Genomic DNA, 27859 nt, shown 5'->3' on the forward strand with positions numbered 1-27859 from the left:
TGCACGAGGTTCTGCCCCATGAAAGCTTTCTATGATGTTATTTGATCACCTCAGGAAACTTGGGGAAGAGAGTGGAAGAGACAGAGATGGACACAGAGAGACAGAACTGGGGTCCTTTGTCTATTATCTAAGAGCAGAGAAGAGAAAAACTGGGAACTTGGCAGGAGATCCCTTGGACCCAGAGCTATGGTCTACCCAGTGCCACCTGTGCCCACTTGGGGAGCAGGGACTTTAGAAAGCTCCTGGGCCATGGGGCTGTCTACAGAGCTGGAGGCAGGCTGCTGTGCACCCAGGCTGTACCGGAGGTCGGTCCTAGGCCTGAGGATAGCCAGACAGGAGACATGGTAACTTCAGAGGCAAGGGGCCCAGAGAGACCGGGGCTTCTCCAGCTTGTGAGGTTGCTGGCCAGGCTGGCAGGGGACAGGGAGGTGAGAGTCTGTGGGAGATACTTTTTTTTTCTGTGTGTCCCCTTGAGGGAGGGGCAGGGAAGGGAAAAGAGGCAGAGGCAGAGGCTGAGTAAGGGGTGTTGCTGAGGAGGAGGATGAAGGGTGGGAGAGAGACACAGAGCAAGAAGGCAGGTAGGTGTCAGAGAGTATTAGCTTTTTCTAGGCAGTAGGTGGAAAGCTTCCTGGGAGAGGGGGCAGGTCTTTTGTGTATTCTTCCTGCCTGCTTCTTGCTGAGTGGAGGGTGGGTCTGCTTGCTCGCCTAGGGTACTTTGGAGAGACAGTGACAACCTTGATGCCATTTCTGTCCCAGTGCTTATCCTCAAGGCAGACACACTCAGGGAATGACCTTGTGTGTTTTCAAGGTCAGGAGTATCTAAAACCAGGGCCAAAAGGTGAAGAACCTTTTCAATTTGCCAAAATGGGGAGGTTATTAAATGAGTAGCCTCTTTGTAAATGGCTCCCCACCCCCACCCCATCATAGGGACCAGAGAGAGCTTGCTCCAGAGCCCCTGGCCCAGCACTGGAGAACAGAGGGCATCTTTAGCAGCAGAGTTGGGGGTGAGGGAGTCTTCAAAGGCTTGGGGTCAATGAGGGAGGTTCAGAGGAAGGAGACCAGGCACAGCTGGGGCCGGGCAGGGCGTGGGGTGAGCTGAGCATGGTGGGGCAGGGTGGGGGTGCCGGGGCATTGTGTCCTAATCACTTGACACGTGGTTCTCATTTTGAAGCTGGTGCCAGCGCTCAATCCGCTTGTCCTTGTTCGTCAGACACTCGTACCAGTGTTTTAAGCGCTCCCCCTTGGCTGAGATCCCCAGCTGGCAGCCTCCTGGGGGATGAACAAAGAAAGCAGAAGGGAAGAGGCAGGAGGTCAGTGCAGAGGGACTCAATGGACACTCATTCTAGAAAAACTGCCACTGAGCAGTGAGACCCCTCCCCCAACCTTGTCCAGCAACCTGTGACTCAGCCTCCAAGAGGACTTGTCATGCTGTTGTTGATATTATTATTACCACACACTCTCTGTGCCTCAAGAATCTGTTCCCTACTCTAGCACCAAGCCACAGTTTATTTATTTTTATTTTTCATTTTATTCATTTATTTATTTTTTTTTATGTGTATGAGTGTTTTGCCTGCATGTACATAAGTGCACTTGTCTGTGCAATGCCCATGGAGGCCAGAAGAGGGTGTTGGATCCCCTAGAACTGGAGTTATGAATGGTTCTTTGGGTACCAAACCCAGGTCCTTTGCAAGAGCAGCCAGTGCTTTTAACTGCTAGAAAGCAGAGGCAGGCAGATCTCTGTGAGTTCAAGGCCAGCCTGGTCTACATAGTTCCAGGAAAGCTGGGGCTAAAGGGAGACCCTGTCTCAAAAAGACCAAAAAAAAGCATCTCCCCAGCTCCCTCACTGTCTACTTTGTTCTTCTGTTTCCAAATATTGGGTATTCACAATCAGGTTCCAAAGGGTCAGTTTTGACCTCACCCCCTGCCTGGAGTCTCACCCTGTACCATTTTTATGACTTTTTGCTCTTGGCACTTGGAGGGGGCTGGGAAACTTAGACCCTTCATCCCAGACTTGCAAACAGATTAAGGGGAATGCCTCAGGGCACACCCTCTGCTCTCCTGGATCTTGGTTATTCTGCCCTGGGCAGTTGCTCAGCTGCATGCCCTCTTTCACACCAAGATACTCCCAGGTAGGACCAAAATCAAGATCCTGGGCTCCATGCTAACACTGGGCCCACATGACTGCTGGAGACAAGGCATGAACTTGATTTCCGCAGCCCTGGGTAAGGCATCCTCTCCCAGAGCTGGACACTTACCGATGTAATCATTGGACTTGCCGATGTCATAGTCCCACACTGAGATGTCCAAGGACTTCTTTGCCAGGTCGCCATGTTTGATATTGTAGAAAAACTCCTGCATGTTAGCAGAGGAGGAGGTGAGGGGCCCCTGAGCCTGGACCACCTGCAGCTAATGGACTGAGCTGAGAGGTCCTAGGGGGCAAAGAACTCTTCCTCGGCCTCTCCTGGTAACTTCTGTTTAGGGATTTAATGCACCCTAGGCAATCTGAGGGGTGTGTGTGTGTGCGTGTGTGTGTGTGTGTGTGTGTGTGTGTGTGTGGACAATCTGAGGGGTGTGTGTGTGTGCGTGTGTGTGTGTGTGTGTGTCTCATTTTGTTGCCCAGGCTGGCCTCAAACTCATGGGTGAACCTTCTGCCTCAGACTCCTGAGTGCAGAGGTGGGCACTCACGCTGGACTTCTCTGAATTGTTTTTCAAAGAAAAACAACTTTCTGCCCAATTGTAAAGTTTATTCTTATTCATTGCTCGAACAAACCAATAAGGAAGTAGAAACCATCATTAAAAATAATTACCATCAGGCTGCCTATGTGTGGTCTCAGTAATGTGTGACTTGAGAAATGAGGCAATCCTGAACACAGTCTGCATTTTCTTTTTTTTGCTTTGTAACCTATGTTAAAAACTAACTTAGCATGTGTTGCAAATATCTTAAATTTTTTTTTTTTTAGTTGAATGTTATGGCACATGCCTATAATCCTAGTACACAGGAGGTTGAGGTAGGAGGAGCTTGACAAGTTCAAGGCCAGTCTGGGATACACAGTGAGTTCCAGGACAACCAGGGCTACCAAGGGAAACCCTGTTTCAAAAAACAAACACGATTGTTTCTACATCACCATTTCTTAAAATCACATTCATTTATTTTTTGTGCACGTGTTGTATGTGCGTGCACATGCACATGACATGACACACATGTGAAGGTCACAGGACAACTTTGGGAGAGACAGTTCTCTTCTTCCATACTCTGCTCATTGTGCTTGTCGAACCTTTTACCTACTGAGCCGTGCCCCCCCCATTTCAGGGTGTTCAATTTGGGAAGCTGTAACCTGATCCCTAACAGTTGGGTGTGTAGGTGGCTTCCCATTCCCCTGTCATTAAGGACTAATGGATGGCCTCTGTGCAATGAGATAATTCTGTCTACCCATGGTGTTGGATTTAGGACAATTTCCAAGAAATAAATTTCTGAGTGTACCACATTTTAAGACGGAGAACCATGAGGACATGGGATGTCAGGCATGCTGTGAGGAAAATGGTCACATGTCTGTAAATCTCAGAAATAGGTAGGATCTAAGCTTCAGAAGGGAGAAGCAGAAGATGAAGGCTGGGGCAGGAGGGGACTTTGATTAGGATGGTTCTGTTGTTGTTTTATTGTTTGAGATGGGGACTCTTAGGTAGCCCAGGCTAGCCTTGAGCTTCTGATCCTCCAGCCTCAGCTTCCCAGGTGCTGCTGGGTTGGTAGATCTGTGCTGCCACACCTGGATGCATTTGAATTTTTTATTTGTGACTTGGTCAGATTCCAGGAGAGGGTAGAGCCCTATGAATCCCACTTAGGAACTCTGGTGTTTCACTGACAGGGGCTAGGGGGAAGGGCAGAGCTAATGGGATTCTGCTTATAAGGTGTGGCCCCACAAATGTGCATGGGTGCTTCTTTTTTTTAAATTCTTTTTTTTTTTTTGAGACACAGCCCCAGGCTTGAACCGAGATCCATCTGCCTGCCTCTGCCTCCCAAGTGCTGGGATTAAAGGCGTGTGCCAAGGGTGCTGCTTTTAAAAAAGCAAAACAATCATAAACATACTATACAATGTATTCCTTTCCCTTTCACAACATATGATAGAAACCAGTACCAGCCAGCTCTTGATGCAGTCTGGGGGTGGGGCTGGAGGAAACACTCAGAGTGGAACAGCCTCAGGGCTGCTCCAGAGCCAGCCTGGAGGCCAGAATAGGGGTCAGCACCTGCCCCAAGCATGAATGTGGCTTGGTTTCAGGGTTCCCACTCAGCCCTGGTATCTGCAGTGTGTATTTTATCTTTATGTTTGGGGTGGCTTAGACGAGAACTCAGCTGTTCTCCCTGTATTCAGTCCTTCATTAACTGAACAGACATCGCTGCACTCCTTTGTGCCTGGCTGGTTCATCCACAGGTGATGAGAGTCGGAGATTCACCATAAGATGGGGAATGCAGGGAGTGCATCTGCAGGAAGTCACACTTGCTCTGTGTTTTGAGACATGTATAGGAGATTATCAGGGAGGAGAAGAGGGCCAGGGCAGTGTAGGAGAAGACCCAGCACATGGAGCAAAGGACCCACAAAGAGTAAGGTGAGGAGAGGGCACAGAGAAGGGCAGGGATGGAGGCGAGTTTGGGAAGCTGGATTGCCTGGTGAGAAACTAGAGCCAGTGTTGAGTCCAGTTATTTAAGCAAGGGGCTGACACATTGTTGCAGGCAGCAAAGCTGGAGGCAGGCTTAGTTGTCTAAATGTTTTGGAACTAAAGTCCCAGCCAACTGACATGGGGCTAAAGGATTTGGTGTTTGTTCTGCTGGTTTTTGGTCTTGCTTCAGTCCAGTGTTTCCCCACTATGCCTCCATTCCTCCCTTTTGGAATGGGAGTGTGTATTCCGTGCCAATGTATATTGGAGGTATGGAATTTGCTTTTGATTTTGCAGGGGCTTACAGTTAAAAGATTGCTTTGAGAGGCTGGAGAGATGGCTCAGCGATTAAGAACACTGGCTGTTCTTGCAGAGGACCCAGGTTCAATTCCTAGCACCCACATGGCAGCTAACAACCATCCATAACTCCAATTCTGGGGGAATCCAATACCTTCTGTGACTCTGCTGGTATTGCACAACACAGGTGCACTTACACACATGCAGGTAATATACTCATACACATAAAATAAAAATAATAAACAAGGGGGCTGGAGAGATGGTTCAGTGGTTAAGAGCACTGACTGCTCTTGCAGAGGACCCGGGTTCAATTCCCAGCACCCATATGGTGGCTACAAACCATCCTTAACTCCAGTTCCAGGGGAATCGGAAGCCTTCTTCTGACCTCTGTGGCATTGCATGACATGGGTGCACTCACATACACATAGGCGATATACTCATATACATAAAATTAAAATTAAAAAATTTTAATAAATAAAATATTTAAAAATATTGCTCTGAGTCTCAGAAGAAACTTTGGACTTTTGAATAGTTATTGAGACTGGTAAAGACTATGAGGAGTTTGAAGGTGGACTAAATGCATTTTGCATTTTATGTGGTCATGAGCCTGTGGGGGCCAAGGAGTGGAATGTGATAGTTTGAATGAGAATGTCCCCTGTAGGCTCCAAGTATTTGAACACTTGGTCAGTTGGTGGTGCTGTTTGGGAACGATCATGGAACCTTACAGGTATGGTCATGATGGAGGATGCACGTTACTGGGTGGGCTTTGAGAGTTTAGAGCCTTATCCCATTTGCTGTTTCTCTCTCTATACTTCTTGTGCCTGCTTGAAGATGCAAGGGCTCAGCTTTCTGTCCAGCTGCCTCCTGCCATGCCTCCCCACCATGATGGACTCTTATCACTCTGAACCGTAAGCCAAATAAACTCTTCTTTCTATAAGTTGCTTTGGTCATGGTTTTTATCAAAGAAACAGAAAACTAACTAACACACACGTTCAGATTCATGTTTTACAAGTGCTATACTTATTTGGAGGTGGTGTGGGGCCCAGAGAGAGGAGTCAGAAACCTATTGCAATAGTTCAGGTGTGAAATCCCAGGGTGGGGCCCTTGAGAACACAGGGCAGGGAGTATATCCAATGGATACCCAGTGCTCAGTGGGACTTGATGGGAGAGTATGGGAGTAGATGAGGGCCTGGATGAGCTTATTCATGTCGTTACACCTCAGCCTGGGGATGTATCAGCAGACACTGACAATGACTTAACTAGTCTTTCTTCAAACAGCTTCCCCCTTATGGGATTCCTAATCTACGGACTTTTGTCTTTGATTTGATTCCCTCCAGTGACAGGGAGCCCATCTCCTTCCTTTTGATATAATTCAGGTCAATCTATAACCAAATGCTCTTTTGAAGTCATTAGGAATATTCTGGCAGGCATTCATTTCTCTCTTGTACACTGGAAATATCCCCAAGCAGCTTACCTCATTAAACTCAGGATTCAAGGTTTTCTTTTTAATCTGAGTCTTGTACTTGGCTTTCTTTCCCATGTCTGGTTTCAGCCAGCTGAGAAGAGATATGTATAAGTCAGAAAGTGACCAAACACTGGTACTGCTGTGGCTGGTGTGGGCTGTACCCCAGCAACTGATTATGTCAATCTATTACTCAAAATTATTTTCTGCCCTCCCATAACTTCAGGAGAGTCCTCACCTGGCCATGTGGTTGGGTCCCAGCTCTGTCCCAGGCTACTTTCCCATCATGCTCCTTACCACTTCTTCCTCATTACCTTTCCACCCTAGGGTCTTTGCACACACCACTTCCACTATCAGAAGGCTTTTTCCCAGAGTAGACAAAACACTTGGCATACAGTAGGTGCTCAATCAATATTTTCTTGGTGAAAACAAGTGCCTTTCGGGGCAGATTTTGACAAATACTAATGGCCAGGACATCTGTGTAACATTCTGCTAAGAGTTCATACTCTAACAATATTTTCTAGATGAATGAGTAAAGTGGACTGACGTTTCTCAGGATGGGGACATCCAGGTTCTGACTCAGGCAGTTGCTGGCTGAGCAACTTTTGAAAAGATTGCTGGAATAACCTAGGACCCAAGACCTTTTCTTTGTTTCTAAAATGAATTTGAATGAAGCCAGACTGCTTCTCTGGCTGTGGAGCTCTGAGACACTGGGGTGTGTGCTGTTGACTCCTGGGGGCCATAAATGAGGTCACCATGCCAAATACTTCCTTCCAGGCCAGTCTTCCTGCATGTCGGGTCACACTGGCTGGCTTCCTGAGACTGCAGCCTCACTTTCAGTCCATTCCGATTTCGCTGTGAAGTCTTGGGTAGGCCCCTCTCTCTCTGTGTCTCAGTGGTAATGACCTAGGGGACACTCTGGCCCTGGTCCTTCCTCTCCTGGGGTCTGGCCCCTCTGAGGCCCCTCCTTGTTTCCAAGGCACCAACTCACAGCTTGACAAACGGGTCCGAGTAGCCATTGGCATCCATGGCGGCCAGGTGCACACAGCGGATGATGCCCACGATGAGGCCACCCTGCTGCGTGCTGTACATTAGGGATATCAAGATCTTGCCACGCTCCTCTATGTCACCGATCCGCTCCACCTGCTGCAGGGGGCAGGGAAGGCAGTATGGGGAACAATCTCCTCAGAGACCCCTCTCCCTCTATTCACTGCCTGGGAACAAAGGGCAGATACCCTATGAACGAGCTGGTCAGTGGTTACAGCCAGTGTAGAGTAAGGAAGGCCCAGGAAAGGAGGAGAAAATCACCCCCTGGAGCCTCAGCTTCATCTCACCACCTGCTCACCTCTTCCTCATACAGTGCCATGCCACGCGCTGACCCAGTGGTCCCTGCCCGCTTCATCTAGGGGAGGAGACAGAGGGGGAAGATAATGTTGGAAGCTCGTCTCCTTGCCCAACGAGGGCCCGCCATTAGCACCCAGAGCCCCGAATGTGGGCTCTTAAAGCCCTATGGCCTCCCATACTCTCCCTCTCACCAATGTTTATACAACACTAACCAGGGCAACAGGGGCAGCAACCATCCATGTAAGTTCTATTACAATCCCCAATTTACAGAAGACACTGAGGGTCTGAGTGGACAGATGAATTGTCACAGGTTCAGAGCCCACACATAAAGCACAAGCTTTTATCCACTTCAGCAGAGTCTTTCAGGGGTCTTAGAGTCTGGCCTACCAGGCACTTCTCCCCGTCTGGCTCTGAGAAACATGGAGTGTAAAGCCACTGGCTAACCCAACCTGCCCACAGCCAGGATGAGGGGACAGCATTGATGAGGCCCTTATCTTGAATGGGGCACAGTGGGGGAAGCAGCTGGGAAGAGAAGGGTCAACAGTGTTGTGGGGCCCTACAGTCCCTCTGCCTGTCTGTCTCACCACCTCAGTGTCTCTGGACAGCTGCTTCCAGCCTATGGAGACAGGTGGAGGAGCTGGTGGTATAGGCGGGAGCCTGGGCATTGTCCTGACCAGCTGGACCCATTGAGGGAGGGATTCAGAGGAAGCCTGAAGAACCAGCTCCCACCAGGCAAGGGCCCCAGGAGGCTTCTGTTACCTAGGTCTGGCTTTCATGAGCCTGCACTCTGTGAACTGTGCTCCCTGTTCTTGTCACATCTCTTCCCTGTGCAGGATGACCTGACTCCCAGTGCCGCTCCCCTGCCCAGCCATCTGGGATTAAGAGGCTACAGGGGTACCACCCATCCCTGAGGGTTCCCTGTGGGGCACTGGCCCACTGCCCAGGAGAGCTGGGGTCTCCTCATGCCTAGAAATCACAACTCCTGCCTCTTGGGGTAACCCCTTGCTCCCCACTCTGAGGTGCTCCACATCTGTCCAGCACTCTGAGCTGCTATGGCACCTGCTCAGAGCCTGTGGATCCACCCAGCAGCCTTACTCACCGGGATCACGCGCTCCAGGCAGATGTTGAAGTTCTTCCTCTGGCTGGCTTTCAGTTTCTTGAGTGAGAATCTAGTCTCGCCAATGAACTCATTGTGGCCAAACTTGTCCTCATCACACACCGAGATCCTGTGTGCCACATGGTAGGGAGAGAAAGAGCAGTGGCACTGAGCTCCCTCCAGGCACCCTGAGCTGTTGGAGGGGCTGGCAAGGCCACGTGGTGTGGCTGGGATAGAGGCTGGGTCCTGCATGTAGGCCAACAGGCACAGAGCTTTAGTTTCCTCTTGCATGACGTGTGACTTACCTACAATTAGGTGACTCACTTTGAGTTCATGGCCTGAGGAATCTGTGTATTTGTATATGCCAATATCATAACTACTCAGATAAAGATCTAGAACATTCTAGCACCCAGAGGCTCTCAGAGTCCTTCTCTAGTCTGTCCTCTGCTCCAAGAGAAACACTCTTGGACCTCTGCCTATGTGCAGCCATTTGTCCTGCACTTGACCGTAATATAAATGGGATTGAGCAGTGTGTTCTGCTTTCTTTTATTTTTCTTGAGACAAGGTCTTGCTATGTAGTCCAAGCTAGACTCAAAGTCATGATGTATGCCCAGGATGACCTAGAACGCCTGATCTTTCTGCCTCAGCCTCCTGAGTGCTGTGATGACAAGTGTGTGCTGCCACACAAGATTGTGTCTACTTTTCTCTGTGATTTGCATTGTTACCTCCGTGACATTCATCTATGTGCACGTTGGTTTCTGTAGCCGTGTACTCTGTGTCTGAGCATTCAGCCAGCCATGGGTAGAGAATATTAGGGAGGAACGCTCCACCTAGGCTGAGCATGTGCAGGTAGCTCCTTGTTGTTGCTGCCTGGATGGCACAGTCAGACAGCAGAGCACATGGTGGCACCCACAGGGGCATCAGGCACACAGAGCATGCTACACCATGTCACATGTAAGGAACATGGGCACCTGGGGATTGGGGTCTATGGGGCCCTGGAATTGATCACTATATTTACAAAAATTTCTTTTGGAAACAAATACTAGTTTTGTGACAGGTAAAAAGCAAAATAAAGCCACACAACGCTTTTAAAGAGCACATGTCTGTGAGCCTCCACTGCAAGGCTTGTCTGCCCTCCCCAGCCGCCCGTGGGTACCTGAGCGTTTTCCTCTGCATGTCCTCCTCTGTGATGCCATGGTACACCAGGGTCTCATTCCACACCGGGTTCCGGGTATTGCGCAGAGTCTTCGTACGCAGTTTGTTGGACTAGAGCCCCCAGAGACAGATGGACAGACAGATGGATAGACAGATGGACGGATGGACAGATGGGCAGACACCCTTCAGCAGAGCTGCCCAGGAGTCCCACCTTAAACTGCTCCTTAGGTGAGAAGCTCAAGCTCACCTGGAGACTGGAGACACCACTCATAGATGGAAATGGTGGCCACTGGGATGACCTCCTGTGTCTTCAACTGTGTCCTCCCTGCCTGAAGTCCTCAGAGTGGACGAGAGCCTCCTTCCCTCCCTCTCTCCCTCCCTCCCTTCCTCCTTCCCTCCCACTTCCTGTACAGTCCTGGGGACTGACTGTCAGCCTCACACACGTTAGACAAGTGCTATCTTGAGCAACATCTTCAGCACTGTCCCCTTAAAAACTTTTTTAAAAATTTGAGGTAGAGTCTCACTAAGTTGCTCAGGCTGGCCTGGAACTTGTGATCCTCCTGTCTCAGCCTCCCCAGTAGCTGGGATTATAAGCCTGCACCACCTGGGCCAGCCTTTTTTTCTTTAAAATTAGTACAGTTTTTCATTTTATTCCGAGAGAAGAGTATAAATTTTGGAAGTGAGAGGGCTGGAGACAAATGTAATTCCCAGTAGTATGAATGATGGGATTCTTTGGCCAGGCAGGTTTGGACTTAACTGTTTTTAAAAAAAATATTTTATTATTTTCTTTTTATGTATATGAGTGCATTGCATGCATATATGCAAGACCACCTGTGTTGTGCAATGCCCATGGAGGTCAGAAGAGGGCATTGGATCCCCTGGAACTGGAATCAGGGATGGTTGTTAGCTATGTGGGCTGGAACTGGAGTTAAGGACGGTTCATAGCCGTCATGTGGGTGCTGGGAATCGAACCCAGGTCCTCTGCAAGAGCAGTCAGTGCTCTTAACCACTAAGCCATCTCTCCAGCCCTTATTATTTTCATTTTATGTGTTTTGCCTGCATATATGTAAGTGGACCCATGCTGTGCAGTGCCTGCAAAGGTCAGAAGGCATTGGATTTCTTGGAACTGAAGTCACCATGGTTGCCAGCCGCCCTGTAGGTGCTAGGAACCAAACCCAGGTCCTCTGCAAGCGCAGCCAGTACTCTTAACTGCTGAGCCTTTTCTCCAGCCCCTTAAACTGTGTTTTGATGGACAGCAAATATCACCAGGGGGTTGGAGGAGGAGCGGTCATGAGGCCACATTCTTCACAAGTGGTCATGGCCAGGGGACAGGTGTACTTGATTCCAAGAAAGTAATGAGGTAAACTGTGTGTGTGCCTGTGTGCATATGAATGTATTTGTATGCATGTGTATGTGCATGTGAGTGCATGTGTGTACAAGTGCATGTGTATATGTGTACATGCATGTGTGCCTGCGTGCCTACATGTATGTCTGTGTGTGCCTGTCTATAAATGTATGTCTGTGTGCATGGCTGTGTGTACACATGTGTGTATATATGCATACATGCATCTCTCTGTGGATGTGGGCATACATGCATGTGCATAAACATGTGAATAAATTCATGTACATATGTGTACATGGGTGTGTCTACATCCATGTGTTGATGCATGCATACACATACATATGTGTATCCACATGCACACATATATGAACACACAGTCATGGAAATGCATGTGTTTATGCACATACATACACATGAATACATGTGTGTATGTATAGGTGCATGCAAGTGCATGTGTAAACATGTAAATACAACTATGCATGTGCACACTTGTGTGTATAACATACATGTATGGGTAGACATGCATGTTATGAAAGTGTGACTATTAGTGTATATATCATACACACATATACATAAGGTATACATGTATGCATGTTCATGTTCATGCATGTGGGTAAATGTACATGTGTACAGATGCACACATGCACACACATGTATATGTACACACGTGTGCATGTCTGTTTATGTGTATGCATACCTTTGTGGCATGTATACATGTGTCACACATACATGCATAAGCATGTGCACGCATGAATGAATGTGTGTGTCTATGCATATATGTGTATAGGTGCATGCATGTGTATGCATATGTGTATATATAAATGTATATACATGCATGTGTGGTGTGTATAAGTGTACACATGTATGCAGGTGAATATACATGTGTATATGTATACATGTGTATACTTGGTTATATGTGTGGGTATGTATCCCTGTGTGCATATTTGTGCCTGCATGTATATGTGAAAGCATTCATGTGTGTGTATACATGTGTGTATGTACTTATATTTGTGTCTACATTTATGCATGTGCAGGCACGTATACATGTGTGTAATATGTGCATATACTTGAATGCATGTGATATATACATTGTGTATGTACACACATGTGCACACATGTATGTCCATGTGTATATCTGTGCACATGTGTGTATTTTATGATTATGAATATATGTGTATCTGTGCATGTGTGCATAACTGTAGGCACATGTATACATGTTTGTGTGTGTATAGACATGTATATATATGCATGTATGCACATGTGCTTGTATATTTGCGCATATATAAGATACAAGAACATATGCCTGTGTTCATGCATGCATGTGTACACACATGAATGTGTATGCACGTGTGTGAGGTCTTAGCTTATTAGGCATTTGAACTGCTCGGCTGCTTGTGACAGGCGTTGTCCAGGAGCATGCTGCAGTTGCTTGACCCGCACTTCTAGAACATCCACCTCAAATGAGCCCAGCGGAGCAAAAGAGGAAGGCCCCCATGCCTGGGTGGGTCCACTGAAGGGACACCCATGACCCTGGTTGGGTCCACTGAAGGCTCAAGGGGAAGGGAAGGGGAGGGCTGGGGTCTGCCCCTGCAGTAGGAGCAGTGTCTGAGGGCTTGGTCCTCAAGCCATTTCTGTGGAGAGATGAGTCTGCGTGGCTGTGACCAGGACAGCAGGGGATGTGGGTCCTGCTGGCACTGGGAGCACAGAAGGTGTCTGAGCGGGTGAAGGGCCTCCTCCTGGCTTGTGGCACTGCCAGCCTCCAGGTTTTTGTGCTGGGGAGTCTGCTCCCTCCCCACTGCGAGAGCTTTGCCATTCATGAGATTGGAGTGGGGACTTGGGCAGATGGGATATGCCAGGCTCTGAGCTCAGAGCCCTGTGCAGACTCTGGTGTAGACCCTGTGCTAGTCAGTGGCCTCTCGGTGGTACCTTGCTGGCTCCTGGCAGCAGGTGCAGCTTCACATAGGGATCGGCCAAGCCATTGGAGTCCATGGGCTTCAGTCCCTGCAAGAGAAGGAGGCAGCACATGAGCCCTTGGAGGGGCTGTGTGCTCAGTCATGGCAGGTGAGAGCATCTCTGAAAACACACTGGAATCAGGCACAAGGTTGGAGACATGCTGCTCCCTAGCTGTGTGACCTTAGGCAGCTTCCCCAACCTCTCTGCGCCTGTTTCTTGTCTTGTCAAAAAGGGAGGTAGGAGACTTCAATGTGGCTACCCCTGGAGTGTAGTAAGTCTGTTTTTATGGGATGGAGAAAACATCCAAGAATAGTAAGGGCAGAGAAGAGTCAGGGACAGATTCCTGAATTCTGGGCCTGACTTCTGCATTCATTGTGAGGCCTCAGCTTCCCTACCAGGAGGATGAGGCTTACAGTCCCTGCCCCCCATCCCCCAGGGCCTGGAGCAGGCTATTTTATCATCTTTTTCTCTTATGGATTCTAATGGGAATTACACTGACATTGTTCATCCAAGTAACCTCAGATTCCTGGACTGTAGACACCACACCACACCCCTCCACTCACTGCCAGGCAGAGGCAGTAGCCACACTGCTGGGTACAAATGCTGAATGTGTGTTCAATGAGGCCCTTGGACCTCATTAGAGGAGTTGACAGTGGATTCAGGGAGGAGTGAATGTGGCTTCACCTGCAAAGATGGGCCCCATTCCTCACCAGGATGTGACCTTAGGCTTTTAGCTTTCTGGCCTCAGTTTCCTCAGTTTCCTGACCAACGGGGCTAATGAAGATGCCTGTCTGGAGGTCAAGGCAATAGAGAAGAAGGGATTAACATATATCTAAGCACTCACCATAGTGCCTGGTATACAGTAGGTGCTTGATAAATGCATGCCAGAGAATCAGTGTAGGCAGGAAGGTGGGTTGATGTAGGAGTTGTGTGAAGCATGTTGTATCTCATTTGTCCTCCAAAGTGGGAAGTTGGGGACTGAGTAGGGTGGGAGGGGGTGTCTTATCATCACTACTGAGAACTGGCAGGCACAGAGAGGGAGCTTCCTGAGCACCCACAAATGGGCAGCAAGCCTGTAGTTTCCAATTCATTGATGCCCCAATCTGGGGCCACAGGGTCAGGCTATCATTACCTCTCAGAGGTAAGTGCATGGTCCCCTCTGACATACTGTGTGCAGTTTGGGTGATCCTTGGCACTGTCCTCAAAGCCTAGCACCCTCCACTTACAGGACACAGCCATGGAACCATCCCAGAGGAAACCCTCCTAAGGAAATCCAACGTGGCTGAGGACTGCCCTGCTCACATCTCTGGCACAATCACAGGTCGAGGATAGTAGGGACAGGCCTGAGACGTATCCCTACCCGGGTCTTCTAGAAAGACCAGAGCCTCCTCAGGGGTCCCCAGCTGGCCACACACCTTTGCCTTGATGATGGTGCACTGCAGGGTGCTGTTGTCCTTGTCATAAAGAAGGCTGAATTCCAGGGCACCAAGAGTGGCTGCAGGGAACAGAGATGCGAGCCAAAAGAACATTTGTTTAGTCAATCAACAAATGTTTCCTGAGCACTTATTAACGTGTCCAGTGTTGGCTAGGCATTGGGACTACAGAAGAGGGAGGGCAGAACCCTGGTCTGACACTGTCCTGGTAGGCCCTCCCCAGAACCTGAAATCATTTATGTACTTGTTTAGTTAGTGACTTCTTCTCTGTCAGATCGAGAGTCCCCTGAAGACAAGGGCTGGCTGTGTGCAGGGCAGGGCACATAGTAGGTGCTCCTGTGTACTGAAGGAATGCACAGATATTAGCTTTTGCTGGTCCCCTTGCTTGGAATGCTCTCCCTCTCTATGCTACATGGCTCACACCTTCTCATGAGCTCAGAGGATCTATCGCATTTTGTCTCTGTGTCCTCCTGCCAAGAGCAGTGCAAGGCACATGGTATGAGGTCAGTAAATCCTTGGGGATGACAGCGTGAGGCACTGAGAGAAACCAGGCTTGCCGTAAGCTCTGTGAATAGAAGTCAGAGCTCACCAGAGGCTGGGAGGGGTTGTGCATGCTCGGGTCATGGACATTAGAGGCATGGTAGGAGCACCCAGGACAAGGGTGCAGCAAGGTGGGGTAGGGGGAGAGCAAACACAGAGCACTTCAGGGGAGGGGCCTGTGGCTGACAAGGTGGGTGGACTCCCCTCTCCTTCCCCTGAGGCTGAAGACCCTGACCCTGGAGAGTGCCGGGGATGCAACCCTGCAGGGGGCCGGGGGCAACCTGTGCACTCACTGCTCATTTCTGAGTCTCAAGAACTTGGTGGCCCATTGTGAAATGGGAGGAGAAAATTGCTGGTTCCCACTCGGTGGAGACAGGAAGTGGAGGGGTGTGGATGGCCCTGGTGGGAGGGGAAGCCCAGCCAGAACTCCACTGGTGACCACTGTCCTGGCCTCTGCCATCTGAACTGCATGGCAGCCATTCCTCATGACGCTCAGTACAACAGGACTGTGGTGTCCAGTTCATCAAGCTCTTTCCCCTAGTACCTTAGTTTACCAGACCCTTGGCTTGTGCAGGAGGTGGTGCTTGGTTCTCACTGTACCACAAGGACCGGCTGGGATGTGGGCAAGCCATTGTCAGAACCTTCCATGCAAGTCTCTGCCTGACAGGGGTTGGGGGAAGGCTGGTGGAGAGGGACTGTGTTAGATGGAGACACCTTTCCATTCCCGTCTCTGAGGCCCCCAGAGTCTCACTGTTTCTGTAGCTCTAGCCACATCAGGGGACGAAGAGGCCCTCGTGCAAGTGTGCATGTATGTGTGCATGTGTATGTATGTGTGTGCATGTGTGTGTGTGTGTGTGTGTGTGGTCTGTCTGTTTGTCCCTGGGCCTTAGGGTCTGAGTTCCAGAGGAACACAGTAAGCATCTAATAAATCACTGAGTAGCTGGTGTCAGAGGAAACGCCCAGTGAGTTTTGTAGAAGACACATTAAACCACAGAGACCCACACCTGAGCATAGGGTGATAATTCTGTTTAGCTAGACAACAAGCCAGAATGAACCTCAAGAAACGGCACTCCACGTTTTAAAATAATTCAAATACAGGCTTCACTACAATGAAAAACTGTAGTATTAGTATTGGCCACAAGGCGGCACTCACCCACCAACCCGGCTTGGGAGGCGGAGTCAGAAGGCTCCCTTGAAAGCCAGCTTCACTGCACATGGAGCCAGGTCTCCATGAACCCCGGACTGGGGTGTAGCTCAGAGGTGGGGTGCTAGCCTAGCATATTTAAAGCCCGGGGTTTGAGCCAAACAAAGAATAAAATAAACGCTGGGCTACTCGTTCTTTGGAATGCTGACACTATTTAGCAAACCCGTGTTTCTGAACCCTCATGCCTCCTGAGGGTCTGGCATGTCAGGGGCTGGAGTGTGTCTGTTGACTCTGGAGCTCTTGCCTTGCCTTTTTGGGCTCAGCTCTCAGGTGACGTCTCCCAACACGGCTCGCCTGAGCTACCTACTTGCTTCATCAGAGTCGTAGCTGTTGGCCTCTTCCTCCTCTTCTGCAGGTGGTGGCTGGCGGGCAGAGGCCACCTGGGAATAAGGACCTGGCTGGTGGGGTGCTCGGTCTTCCCTGACTCCAGCTGCTGGGAAGCTGCCCATAGGTCCTGTCCTCTCCTCCTGGGCTGGGGCGATAGCCCCTGGATAGCCAGGATCACTGGGAGTCACCTCTGTAGGAGTGCGAGGAGGGGACAGGGAGCTGGGTCAATTTTGTAGCAACTCAGACTACAATTTTGTAGCAACTCAGCTGTGGAAGCTACTGGAATACAGGTTACCAGTCTGCACCCAGAATCAGGGGGCCCTGACTCCAGGCCTTGGACTCTGCATGTGACAGTGAAGCTGAGGGAGTCCATTCTAATAAGGACAGTGCAGACAGGGGTGTGGTCAGGTCAGCATGGACTCAGCCACACAGCACACATCTCAACCTCAGCTGTGTGACTTAGGGCCAGTTACTTAATGTCTCTGACATTAGTCTCCTTATTAGTAGAATGGAACTTAGGCTATCTGAAGGTACTCCCATGGTAGTAGGTATTAGGTCCTATTAAACAATGACCTAATATTTGTACAACACTAAAAGGGCACCTGGCTGGTTGAAAATAGAGGCTAAAGTCATAACTATGATGGCTGAAGATGGAGCCATGCATATGGGTCATATAGCGTCACTGCTGTTTATTGTGGGCCAAAAGCATCCCAGGCTCCACAAAAGGTGGGTTTTTAAAAATTATTATTATTTTTTAATGTTTCAGTTTGTTTAACCCTCCCAACAAGCCTGTGGAAGAAGTCTTAGCCTGACTCTCACTTGTATAGATGAAACTGAGGCCCAGGGAGGTTCAGTCACTTGCCCGGGGTCACACAGCCGAAGTAGAGGCCAGGCACTGGGCAACAAGGGCTCTGAGCCTCCCCAAGTTGATTTGCCTAGTGTTGACAGTTCAGGGGTCTGGGAAGAGGGGCTGTTTAGACCTTTCCAGACAGGTCTTGGGGTATAGGCCGAGCAGACCTATTTCTGGGGATGCCAGGGTAGCCCACACTTGCCTGCACTCTGCTCAGGAAGGTATGCTGGCCCAAGAGCTGCCCTGCTGCCCCCAGGGGGCCCTGTAGGGGAGAGAGGGGTGCTGGTATGGGCACACTTTGAGGTACCTCCTCTTCTCTTGTGTCACAGGGTAGATCGAGGCAGCCAGTGGCACAGGCAGGTTCTGAGATGGCGAGAACTGTCCCTCTGGGGGCTGTGCTCAGAAGGCCCTGGGCCTACCTGACACAGACGTCCCCCGCCCCATTTCTTTCTCTGAGATGTGGTCACTGCCTTGGGGTGTTCCTTCACTGAAGACAAGCTGTTCCACACTTCCGTCCTCCACACCCTAACTTTAAGGGCATCCTTCATCCTCAGGGTCTTGGGATAGCTCAGGCCTGCTGTGGCTCTGCACAGTGACAGGGAGGGGTCACTCCTGAGGGACTCAAGGGCTATGGCCATCAGGGTACCTGGCTGAGCAGGCTGAGGAGGCATCGGGCTCGGCACTGAGGCCAAGGCAGGGCGGGAGGCCTGAACTGAGTTGGCCCGTCTCAAACCTGCAGAAAAAGAGAGGAGACAGCTGGCATGATTCACACATGTGTGCACATGTACAGATATGTGCACACATGAGGACACACAGAGCAAGAAGGGCCTTGGGGCTCCATTGAAACCTGCCCCTCCCCCTGACTGTTCGCAGCCTCCTCTGGTCCCCCTGCTTCCTTTGTCTTCGTTGTTCAGAACCCGGGGCAAACCCCAGGCACTGAGTGGTCATTGAAAAGCACAGGTTAGCTGGGCCTGATGGCACAGGCCTCTCAGGCCAGCTACTGGGGAGGCTGAGGCAGGAGGACCGCAAATTTGAGGCCTGGCTGGGCTACAGAGTGAGTTCAAGACCAGCCTGGCAACTCAGTGAGGGCCTATCTCAAAATAAAAATTAATTTTTAAAAAGGGCCTGGGGACACTGTCAGTGGTAGAGTGTTTATCTCTGTGTATCTCCCTGTATTTGTGTGTCTGTGTCTCTGTGTGTATGCATATGTGTGTTGTATGTGTACATGGCTTGTGTGTGTGCATGTGGTGTGTCTGTCGATGTTAGGTGTTTCATCCATGGCTCTCTGCATTATATTTTGCAACAGGGTCTCTCCCTGAGCCTGAAGCTCACCATCTCAGCTAGGCCAGCTGGCCAGTAGAGCCCTGTGATCTGCCTGCCACGTCTCTTTTCCCCTGATCCCTTGTACTGGGTTTACAGGCACCAGCCATACCTGGCTTTTACATGGGTGCTAGAGATATGAACTCAGATCCTCCTCCTTGTAAGGCAAGCACTTTACTCAATGAGTCAGCCCGTTTGTGTGTTTTGAGAGAATCTCATGTAGCCCAGGCTGTTCTCAAACTCATTATGTAGCTGAGAATGATCTGTAACTCCTGTTCCTCCTGCCTCCACCTCTGAAGTGCTGGGATCCCAGGTGTGCACCACCACGCCCAGCCTGATGTTGGACTCTGGAGGACAGAGGTCCAAGTCTGGACAGGAACATCCTGACATACGGTCTCTTCCTTCACAAGGCAAAACAACACTCATGGGAATCTCAGGATTTGATCTAGAAAACTCAACTCAAAATGAACAAAACACACACACACACACACACAAGACCTAAGATCAAAGTCTCAGAGAAAACACGAAGGCGAACGTCAAGCCCTGACTTCTCAGCTATGACACTCAGAGCATAGGGGGCAGAAGAACAGAAGGAAATGGACTTTATCAAAATTTAAAACTTCTGAACCTTGAGTGACACTGAAAAGAAAGTGAGCCCCAGCAGGGCTGTCTAGAAATGATGTAACTGACAAGGCCCTAGTGCCCACCACGCCAAGAACTGGAGGCAACAACAGAGCCCAAAGTGAAAAGCAGGCCACGGCCTGACCTAGACGTCGCTCTGAAGAAGATAGCCAAACAGTAGTTAGCAGGGGAAAGAAGGTCACCATCACCTATGGTTAGGGAAATGCCAATCACACCTACATCATCCCACTGAGTTACCAAGCCACACCCATCAGGGTAGGTAGTAATTAGAGCCAACCAACCAACCAAAAAAAAAAACAAACAAGAAAAATCAGTAGCCTGGTGTGTTGGCTCGTGCTTGAAATCATAACACTCAAGAGACTGAGGCAGGAGGATTACCATGAGTTCCAGGCCAACCTGGTTACACATGGAAACCATCTTTCAAAAATCTATCAATCACTGGGCATGGTGGCATATGCCTTTAATCCCAGTACTCAGGAGGCAGAGGCAGGCAGATCTCTATGCAACTGAGGCCAGCCTTGTCTACGTACCAAGTTCCAGACCAGCTGGGGCTACAGGGACACCTTATCTCAAAATAAAAACCACCTCCCAAAACCCTCCAAACAAAAAACCCTCACAAAAACCAAGTAAGCAAAACAGAAAAACAAAAACCTAAACAACCCAGACAATAACAAGGGCTGGCAAAGGTGTACAGAAATGGACCCTGTGTCCTGTTGTCAGGAAAGTAGAAGTATAACCTACAGAGAGAACAGTATGGTGGTTCCTTTAAAAAGTATAACACAAATAGCCCAATGGTGCAGCAGTCCCACTTGTAGGCATCTTCTCAAAGGCTTGAATAGATATTTACTTGTGATGTCCATAAGTGGCACAATTCACAAAAGCCAGAGGTAGAAACAACCTAAATGCCCTTGGACTGAATGGATAAATGAAAATGTGGTATGTTCACATGATGGAATATTATATAACCTCTAAAAAGGAAGGAAATTCTGGCACATACTACAACTGACTGAACCCAGAAGCTGCTGTGCTGAGTAAAGTAAGCTAGATGCAAAAAAGTAAACACTGGGTGATTTCACCTAAATGTGTCAAATTCACAGAGACAGAGCGAGAGTAGTGGGCACTGGGGGATAGGGCACTGGGGCAAAGGGGAGTTATCGTTCCCTGGATCCAAGGTCTCAGTTTGAGATGATGGAAAGTTCTGAAGAGGGTGGTGGTGACAGCTGTGTATCAGTCTGAGGGTGCTTAATGCAGACCTAAGATCAAAGTCTCAGAGAAAACACGAAGGCGAACGTCAAGCCCTGACTTCTCAGCTATGACACTCAGAGCATAGGGGGCAGAAGAACAGAAGGAAATGGACTTTATCAAAATTTAAAACTTCTGAACCTTGAGTGACACTGAAAAGAAAGTGAGCCCCAGCAGGGCTGTCTAGAAATGATGTAACTGACAAGGCCCTAGTGCCCACCACACCAAGAACTGGAGGCAACAACAGAGCCCAAAGTGAAAAGCAGGCCACGGCCTGACCTAGACGTCGCTCTGAAGAAGATAGCCAAACAGTAGTTAGCAGGGGAAAGAAGGTCACCATCACCTATGGTTAGGGAAATGCCAATCACACCTACATCATCCCACTGAGTTACCAAGCCACACCCATCAGGGTAGGTAGTAATTAGAGCCAACCAACCAACCAAAAAAAAACAAACAAGAAAAATCAGTAGCCTGGTGTGTTGGCTCGTGCTTGAAATCATAACACTCAAGAGACTGAGGCAGGAGGATTACCATGAGTTCCAGGCCAACCTGGTTACACATGGAAACCATCTTTCAAAAATCTATCAATCACTGGGCATGGTGGCATATGCCTTTAATCCCAGTACTCAGGAGGCAGAGGCAGGCAGATCTCTATGCAACTGAGGCCAGCCTTGTCTACGTACCAAGTTCCAGACCAGCTGGGGCTACAGGGACACCTTATCTCAAAATAAAAACCACCTCCCAAAACCCTCCAAACAAAAAACCCTCACAAAAACCAAGTAAGCAAAACAGAAAAACAAAAACCTAAACAACCCAGACAATAACAAGGGCTGGCAAAGGTGTACAGAAATGGACCCTGTGTCCTGTTGTCAGGAAAGTAGAAGTATAACCTACAGAGAGAACAGTATGGTGGTTCCTTTAAAAAGTATAACACAAATAGCCCAATGGTGCAGCAGTCCCACTTGTAGGCATCTTCTCAAAGGCTTGAATAGATATTTACTTGTGATGTCCATAAGTGGCACAATTCACAAAAGCCAGAGGTAGAAACAACCTAAATGCCCTTGGACTGAATGGATAAATGAAAATGTGGTATGTTCACATGATGGAATATTATATAACCTCTAAAAAGGAAGGAAATTCTGGCACATACTACAACTGACTGAACCCAGAAGCTGCTGTGCTGAGTAAAGTAAGCTAGATGCAAAAAAGTAAACACTGGGTGATTTCACCTAAATGTGTCAAATTCACAGAGACAGAGCGAGAGTAGTGGGCACTGGGGGATAGGGCACTGGGGCAAAGGGGAGTTATCGTTCCCTGGATCCAAGGTCTCAGTTTGAGATGATGGAAAGTTCTGAAGAGGGTGGTGGTGACAGCTGTGTATCAGTCTGAGGGTGCTTAATGCCACTGAATTATATTTAAACAATGTTAAATAATAAATTTTATATAATAAATATGTATGTGGTGTCTCCAAAATAAAAAAGCATAGCCAAAGAATGAAAATAAAAACTTCACCTCAGAAGGACAAAATGAGGTTCAGACTCTGGTGCTGGATAGACATGGTGTTGGTTCTCATTTTGAGCCATTATCAGCTGAGTTAATGAGGCCAAGTGGAGATTGTGCCTCTCTAACCTCAGTTTTTGCATCGGTAGAGTGAGGATTATAGAACTCTCATGTCTGGGTGTTGGACCTGTGGCAAGGATGTACTGAGGTACTCTGGGAGAAGTGTCTAGTACATAGTAAGCACTTTATCAATGTGCATGGGTGGTCAGGCCTAGGTGTCTTTCCCCTGTCCACCTGAGCAGCAGATGGTATGAGCCCAGCTCTGTTCCCACGAAAGAAGGGAACTGAGGAGCTAAGCCTGTTTGATTCTGAGATGCCGCCACAGGCACCTGTGTTCAGCACCTGGTCTCCAGCTGGTGGCACTATTTGGGAGATGGTGGGAACTTTAGGAGGTGGGGCCTCACTGGAGGAACTAGGTCACTTCTTGTCTGCCACCATGTGAACTGCTCCACCACCCCTCCCCTCCAGGATGGACTGAAAGCCAAAAACCATGAGCTAAATTCATCTTGCCTCCTTTTAGACAGTTTATGTCATGCATTTGTCAGATGAGAATCACACAGTCACATACCACAGTTTAGCGTGATGACCCAACCAGGCATGGAAGCGCACACATGAGATTGAGACAGGAGAATCAGGAATTCAAGGTTAGCCTGGACTACATAGTGAGACCCAGAAGAGGAGAGGGGCAGACACCAGAGGTCAATGTGGCCCCTGAACATTCAGCCATCAGACTGAGACTCAGCCACTCATCATGACAATAGAAATGCTGCCTTGCTGCTTGGAGACAGGCTGAGAGGACACAGACACACCCAGCCTAATAGGCCTTGTCTTCAAAGTCAAGGGGTCAAGACTCCCACCAGTGGGCACTAGCACCATATAATCCACTTCTGATCGTCCCTGAGGAGCTAGACTCTGATGGAAACAGCGTCAGGGACATCCTGTTCACATGACCTGCATGCTGTCACTCACAGCAGAGGCCACAGGGGAAAGAGCTTCATGGAGTTTTGCTTGAAGCTGAATAACCTTTCCCCTCATTTGGGGGAGAGGGTCAAGCAAGGCAAAAGTTCATGGGTTTCTTACTTATGATGTTACTGCAAAAAGAGACCATAATTGCAACAACTACACAATACAAATGTCTGGAGTCAAAATTGGTTGTGAATCCTGTCTCTCCTCTACCACAGACCAGAATGGGTGTCTGAAGGAAAACATGGTACACAGTAGGTGCTCAATAAAGACCGAATGTGCCCATCTTCCTCACCTGCTGGGCTCCGACTGGCATCTCCAGCACCTCCACCTTGGCCGTGGTCCCAGCCCTCAGAATCCCTGGCGGATGCACTCATTCGAGCCTCAGAGGCTCTGCGCATGGGGGGCCCATAGCTTCCTCGCCCAGGAGCAGAGGGAAGGTCAGAGCCTATGAGGAAAGACATAGGTTGAACAGAGAACGGAGGGTGAAGACAGGGGTCCCACAGTGGGAGACAGTTGGCAGTAACTACCTAGCTTCTGACCTGGGCCCCTCCTGTCTTCTGTGTCACCTGGAGAGAGAGAAATAATGAGAAGCACTAGTTTTCTGGGGTCTGGAAAGTTCTTACCTCAGAAGCCCTCAAGGGGCTCACTAAGTCTTGCCAAGAACATTTTTTGAAAAATTAAGTTTCCTTCCAATCTCCCCCTCCCCCAGGTGGCTCATTTATAATCTATTATTTCCTTTGCACATTTGATGACAGGAGCACCCATTGGCTAGACCATGGACAGTCACTTCTGCCTAGACTGGCAGGCACATCCAACGTTTTGACATTGTGACATGACATTATTATATAGAAAATCCACATTCTGGAACAGTGCAGTCAAGTTAAAAAATGCCCCAAATTTCTCCTAAAATTTTAAATAAGTTTACAGTTTTGTGTTGGGTCATATTCATCATTGTTCTGGGTTGCATGTGGCCTGAGGTTGGACACACCTGGCAGAGGAGTAAAATCTGACCTGAAGGAAGGATTCTCTGTTGGTGGGCACGGTACCCTCCAGAGGGATGCAGTATCTGGTGGCAACTTGGTGACTCTTCAAGGAGTGGAAATTGTCCAGAAATTTCTGGGAAGAATGACTTTTGTTGTCAGGCCCCGTGAGAGATACTTTGAGAAGTCATCGATGGAGACCCATCTGGATGTTACAAGTTTTGGACCCTGCAACTATAACCCTCTTTGAGAAGTAATGCCCATGTTCAACCCCAGAATTGCTGTTCCAATCAGCAACTGCCCAGTGCTAATTGAGGTTATTACAAGGGCTTTATCTGGCCAGTCTAAGCAGTGCTATCCAATGAAAATGTGATTTTATGGTGCTACTTTTCTCTCTTTTAATTATCATTTTAATTATTCATAATCATACTTGGAAAACATAATGCTATCAAGGGCAGTGGTAATCTTTCTTTTGCTAACCTCATTTCTATTCGTCTTTCACTTTTAATTAGTCCAATTTCAGAATTGTTTACAGCTGATAGAAGAAACGCAAGTGAAAACCAGACCTGGTAGAACACACTTATAACCCTAGCACTGGGGTGGTAGAGGCAGGAGACAGGTCACCCTCAAACATAAAGTGAATTTGAGACCAGCCTGGTTACATAAAACTCTTCTCACAAAGAAGAGGAAGTGGAGGAGGGCGAAGAAGAGAAGGAGAAGGAGGAGGGGAAGAAGTAAGGAAAGAGGAGGAGAGGGAGGAGGGGGAGGAGAGGGAGGAGAAGGAGGAAGATGATGGGGGGAGGAAGAGGATGAGGGTGATGATGAGGACAAGGAGCGGGGGAGGAGGAGGAAACAAGTAACCAGGAAAGCCTCTTCAGCCAACCCCAAGTCCCCCAAGCTCCAGGGTATATTTAAATGAGGGGGGTCTCTCCCAATTCCCAATTTTAATTTCTTCTTCTTTTGAACTTCTAAATATCCCTCTAGGGAAGACAGTAAAGCCACTTGGCAAATTGGCTTTCCTAGAAAGTTCCCTGTGCTACCCTCCTGATAAAGTTTTACAGTGAGCTGTGAAGGGGCAAAGGACTCCTAGATATGAGACCAGAAACTGATTGGTAGCCTTATCTCGGTTGCAGGTGTGATGTTAGGCCTCCTCCAGGTAGACCAAGTGGCCGTGAGCTATCCTTGGTGCTGAAAGAAGAGGTCGTTTACTTTACCTCCAGCTGGAGCGCGGGTTGTGTGCTTGGGCTCCGGTGTGGGTTGCTTCGGGGTGGTAGGCTCGGCAGCAGGCTGCTGGGGCTTGGTCTTCTTTATAGGCATTGGTTGAGGGAGAACCTGTTTGGGGAAGCCCTTGAAGAACCAAGCTCCTGATCGCTTCCAGACCTGGGGAGGGAGAGAGGCAGGAGTGGGAGACATGGCAGCCAGACACCAGTGCTCCTACCGGTATCAGCCGGTTTTCATCCTTGCTCCCACAGCACTTGGGTTTGGCAGCCAGTGCATCTCTGTTCCACACGTCAGCCCTGTAAACTTGGTACAGTCTGATGACAGCCATTTTACTGATGGAGAGAGTCAAGTGTTGACCAAGTAAAGGATCAGTCCAGCAGCCAGGGAAAGGAAGAGCAGTGCTAAGTCTTCCATCTCATAACTGTGGCCCTCCACTTGTTCTAAATAGGGACACATACTTATAATCCCAGCATTTGGGAGGTGGAGACAAGACAGGAATTCAAAGTCATCCTTGGCTACACAGCAAGTTTGAGGCCATCCTGGACTACATGAGACCTTGTCTCTAGATAAAACAGAACAGGTGATCTAATCCTCTTCAACTTCCCCCAAGACCTCAGGTCCTGATTGTACCCTACAAGTTAGCCAAGGCAATGTGTGGATATCTGTCAGAGCACGTTCCCACTCTTCTGTGCCTAAGGGTTGTCCAGTGTGGGCCATAGTAACTGGGCTTCCTTGACCTTGGTCATCAGGCTTGTTCAGTCAAGCAGAGTATGGCAGAGCTTGTAGGCATGGAGGGGATAGAGTCGAGGTGGCTACCCCTTTGGTTTTGAGAAGGATTCTGGAGGAGAAAGAGACAGAGAGAAAATACAGAGAGAGTGCAGAGAAAAGGGGGTAAAGAGTGGAGGAGGCAGAGGAGGGGGCGGGGGAAAAGGACGCAGCAAGATGAGTACAGAAAATAACACGGGAGGGGGAGGGTGTGAGAGGAAGAAACTATTGAGAGGAGGAGGAAAGACGCTGGGAGTTCTGGGGGCATGGCTCAGTGGGTAAAGTGTTCACTGTGCAAGCATGAGGGTCTGAGTTCAGATCCCCAGCATCACATAAAACCAGGTGTGGCAGTCCATGCCTGTAACCCCAGTATTGGGAGGGCAGAGTCAGAAGATCCTGGGGGCTCACTCACTGACCAGCCTGTTTAGCCAGACCATGAGCTCCAGATTTAGTGAGAGACCCTGCCTCAAAAAACAAGGTGAAGAGCAATAGAGGAAGACAGCCAACAGTGACCTGCAGCCTCCACATGTGCACGTATGGGCAAGTGCACACACACACACACACACACACACACACACACACACATCAGAAAAAGAAAAGGGGAAGAAAAGAAGGTGAGAGATGGGGAAAATGGAAGCTCCAGGGTGGTGACAAAGGGGAAAGGAGGGAGGGCATCACAGGTGCTCAGGAAGGGAAACTGCATGCCAGGAAACTGTCAGTTCACTAGCCAACCTCATTCCTTTTATTATTTTTTCCTCTTTGAGACAGAAATGCAACCAGGCTGGAAGACAGGTGGAGGTGACAGGATATAGCTGCTGCCTCATATAGCCCAAGCTGGTCTCAGATACAGCTGAGAATGGTTTTGAACTCTTGATCCTTCTGTCTGTAACTCCTGAGTGCTGGGATTGCAGATGTGCATCCCATGCCCAGTTTGAGCTACGCTGGGGATGGAACCCAGGGCATTCTGCATGCTAAGAAGGCACTCTATCCACTGAGCCCTGGCCCCAGTTCTGCTGGATCCTTTCCTACCCAGCCTTCAAGTGCCACCAGAGTAGAAACAGGGTCACTCACCTCTCTCTGCTCAATACAGATCTTGCAGAGCCATACTGGATGGGGGCGGTTGTTGGAGGTCTCCACCCCACATTTGGTGCATACGTTCTGGGGACAAAGAACACACATGTGAGTCATGCTCTGAGCTACTGAAGAAAAGAAACTGGGGAGGGTGGCAGTGGAGCCCAAGATCTCTTGGGGGATAGAAAGAACTAGAACATGTGATGTTTTCTCTCTCTTCCTTCCACAAGCAAGGCCAGTTAGAATAAAGTTCCAATTTGAGTCTTGCTTCCATGGCAAGAGCTCAGTTCTTTCCCAATCACCAGATGAAGAAATCTTCTAAGAATCCATTCCACAGGTCTCACCTACACAGAGGAGGCCACTGGCTAAATTTTAAGAGGAAAGGCCAATATATCTCTTTTGTTTATTGCTTATTTCTTCTTTCTTTTCCCAGAGAATC

The 27859-nt window shown here is 48.9% G+C and overlaps 1 protein-coding gene across 7 annotated transcripts in view; it reads right to left on the minus strand.

Annotated features, from left to right (window-relative positions):
* Window positions 1-495: 495 nt before the first annotated feature.
* Window positions 496-27859, minus strand: part of Rph3a (rabphilin 3A) — a 104735-nt gene continuing 77371 nt past the window's right edge. For 3 of the 7 annotated variants that reach the window (XM_017801763.2, XM_008847498.3, XM_008847499.3), the window contains 17 exons: window positions 27421-27507; window positions 25578-25743; window positions 24395-24499; window positions 23911-23949; window positions 23676-23828; window positions 18300-18386; window positions 17856-17915; window positions 16784-16993; window positions 14715-14794; window positions 13273-13347; window positions 10006-10115; window positions 8853-8979; window positions 7755-7811; window positions 7401-7555; window positions 6422-6503; window positions 2256-2352; window positions 496-1269 (listed from right to left, as the gene is read on the minus strand). In XM_017801763.2, the coding sequence (XP_017657252.1) occupies window positions 1139-1269; window positions 2256-2352; window positions 6422-6503; window positions 7401-7555; window positions 7755-7811; window positions 8853-8979; window positions 10006-10115; window positions 13273-13347; window positions 14715-14794; window positions 16784-16993; window positions 17856-17915; window positions 18300-18386; window positions 23676-23828; window positions 23911-23949; window positions 24395-24499; window positions 25578-25743; window positions 27421-27507 (1821 nt within the window). In that variant the 3' untranslated portion in view covers window positions 496-1138. The remainder of the gene's footprint in view (window positions 1270-2255; window positions 2353-6421; window positions 6504-7400; window positions 7556-7754; window positions 7812-8852; window positions 8980-10005; window positions 10116-13272; window positions 13348-14714; window positions 14795-16783; window positions 16994-17855; window positions 17916-18299; window positions 18387-23675; window positions 23829-23910; window positions 23950-24394; window positions 24500-25577; window positions 25744-27420; window positions 27508-27859) is intronic. The other 4 variants (XM_008847500.3, XM_008847501.3, XM_008847503.2 and 1 more) reach the window with 4 other exon arrangements.

This window comes from Nannospalax galili, unplaced genomic scaffold (genome assembly GCF_000622305.1).
Source record: "Nannospalax galili isolate Female #2095 unplaced genomic scaffold, S.galili_v1.0 scaffold120, whole genome shotgun sequence".
Classification (NCBI taxonomy): Eukaryota; Metazoa; Chordata; class Mammalia; order Rodentia; family Spalacidae; genus Nannospalax; species Nannospalax galili.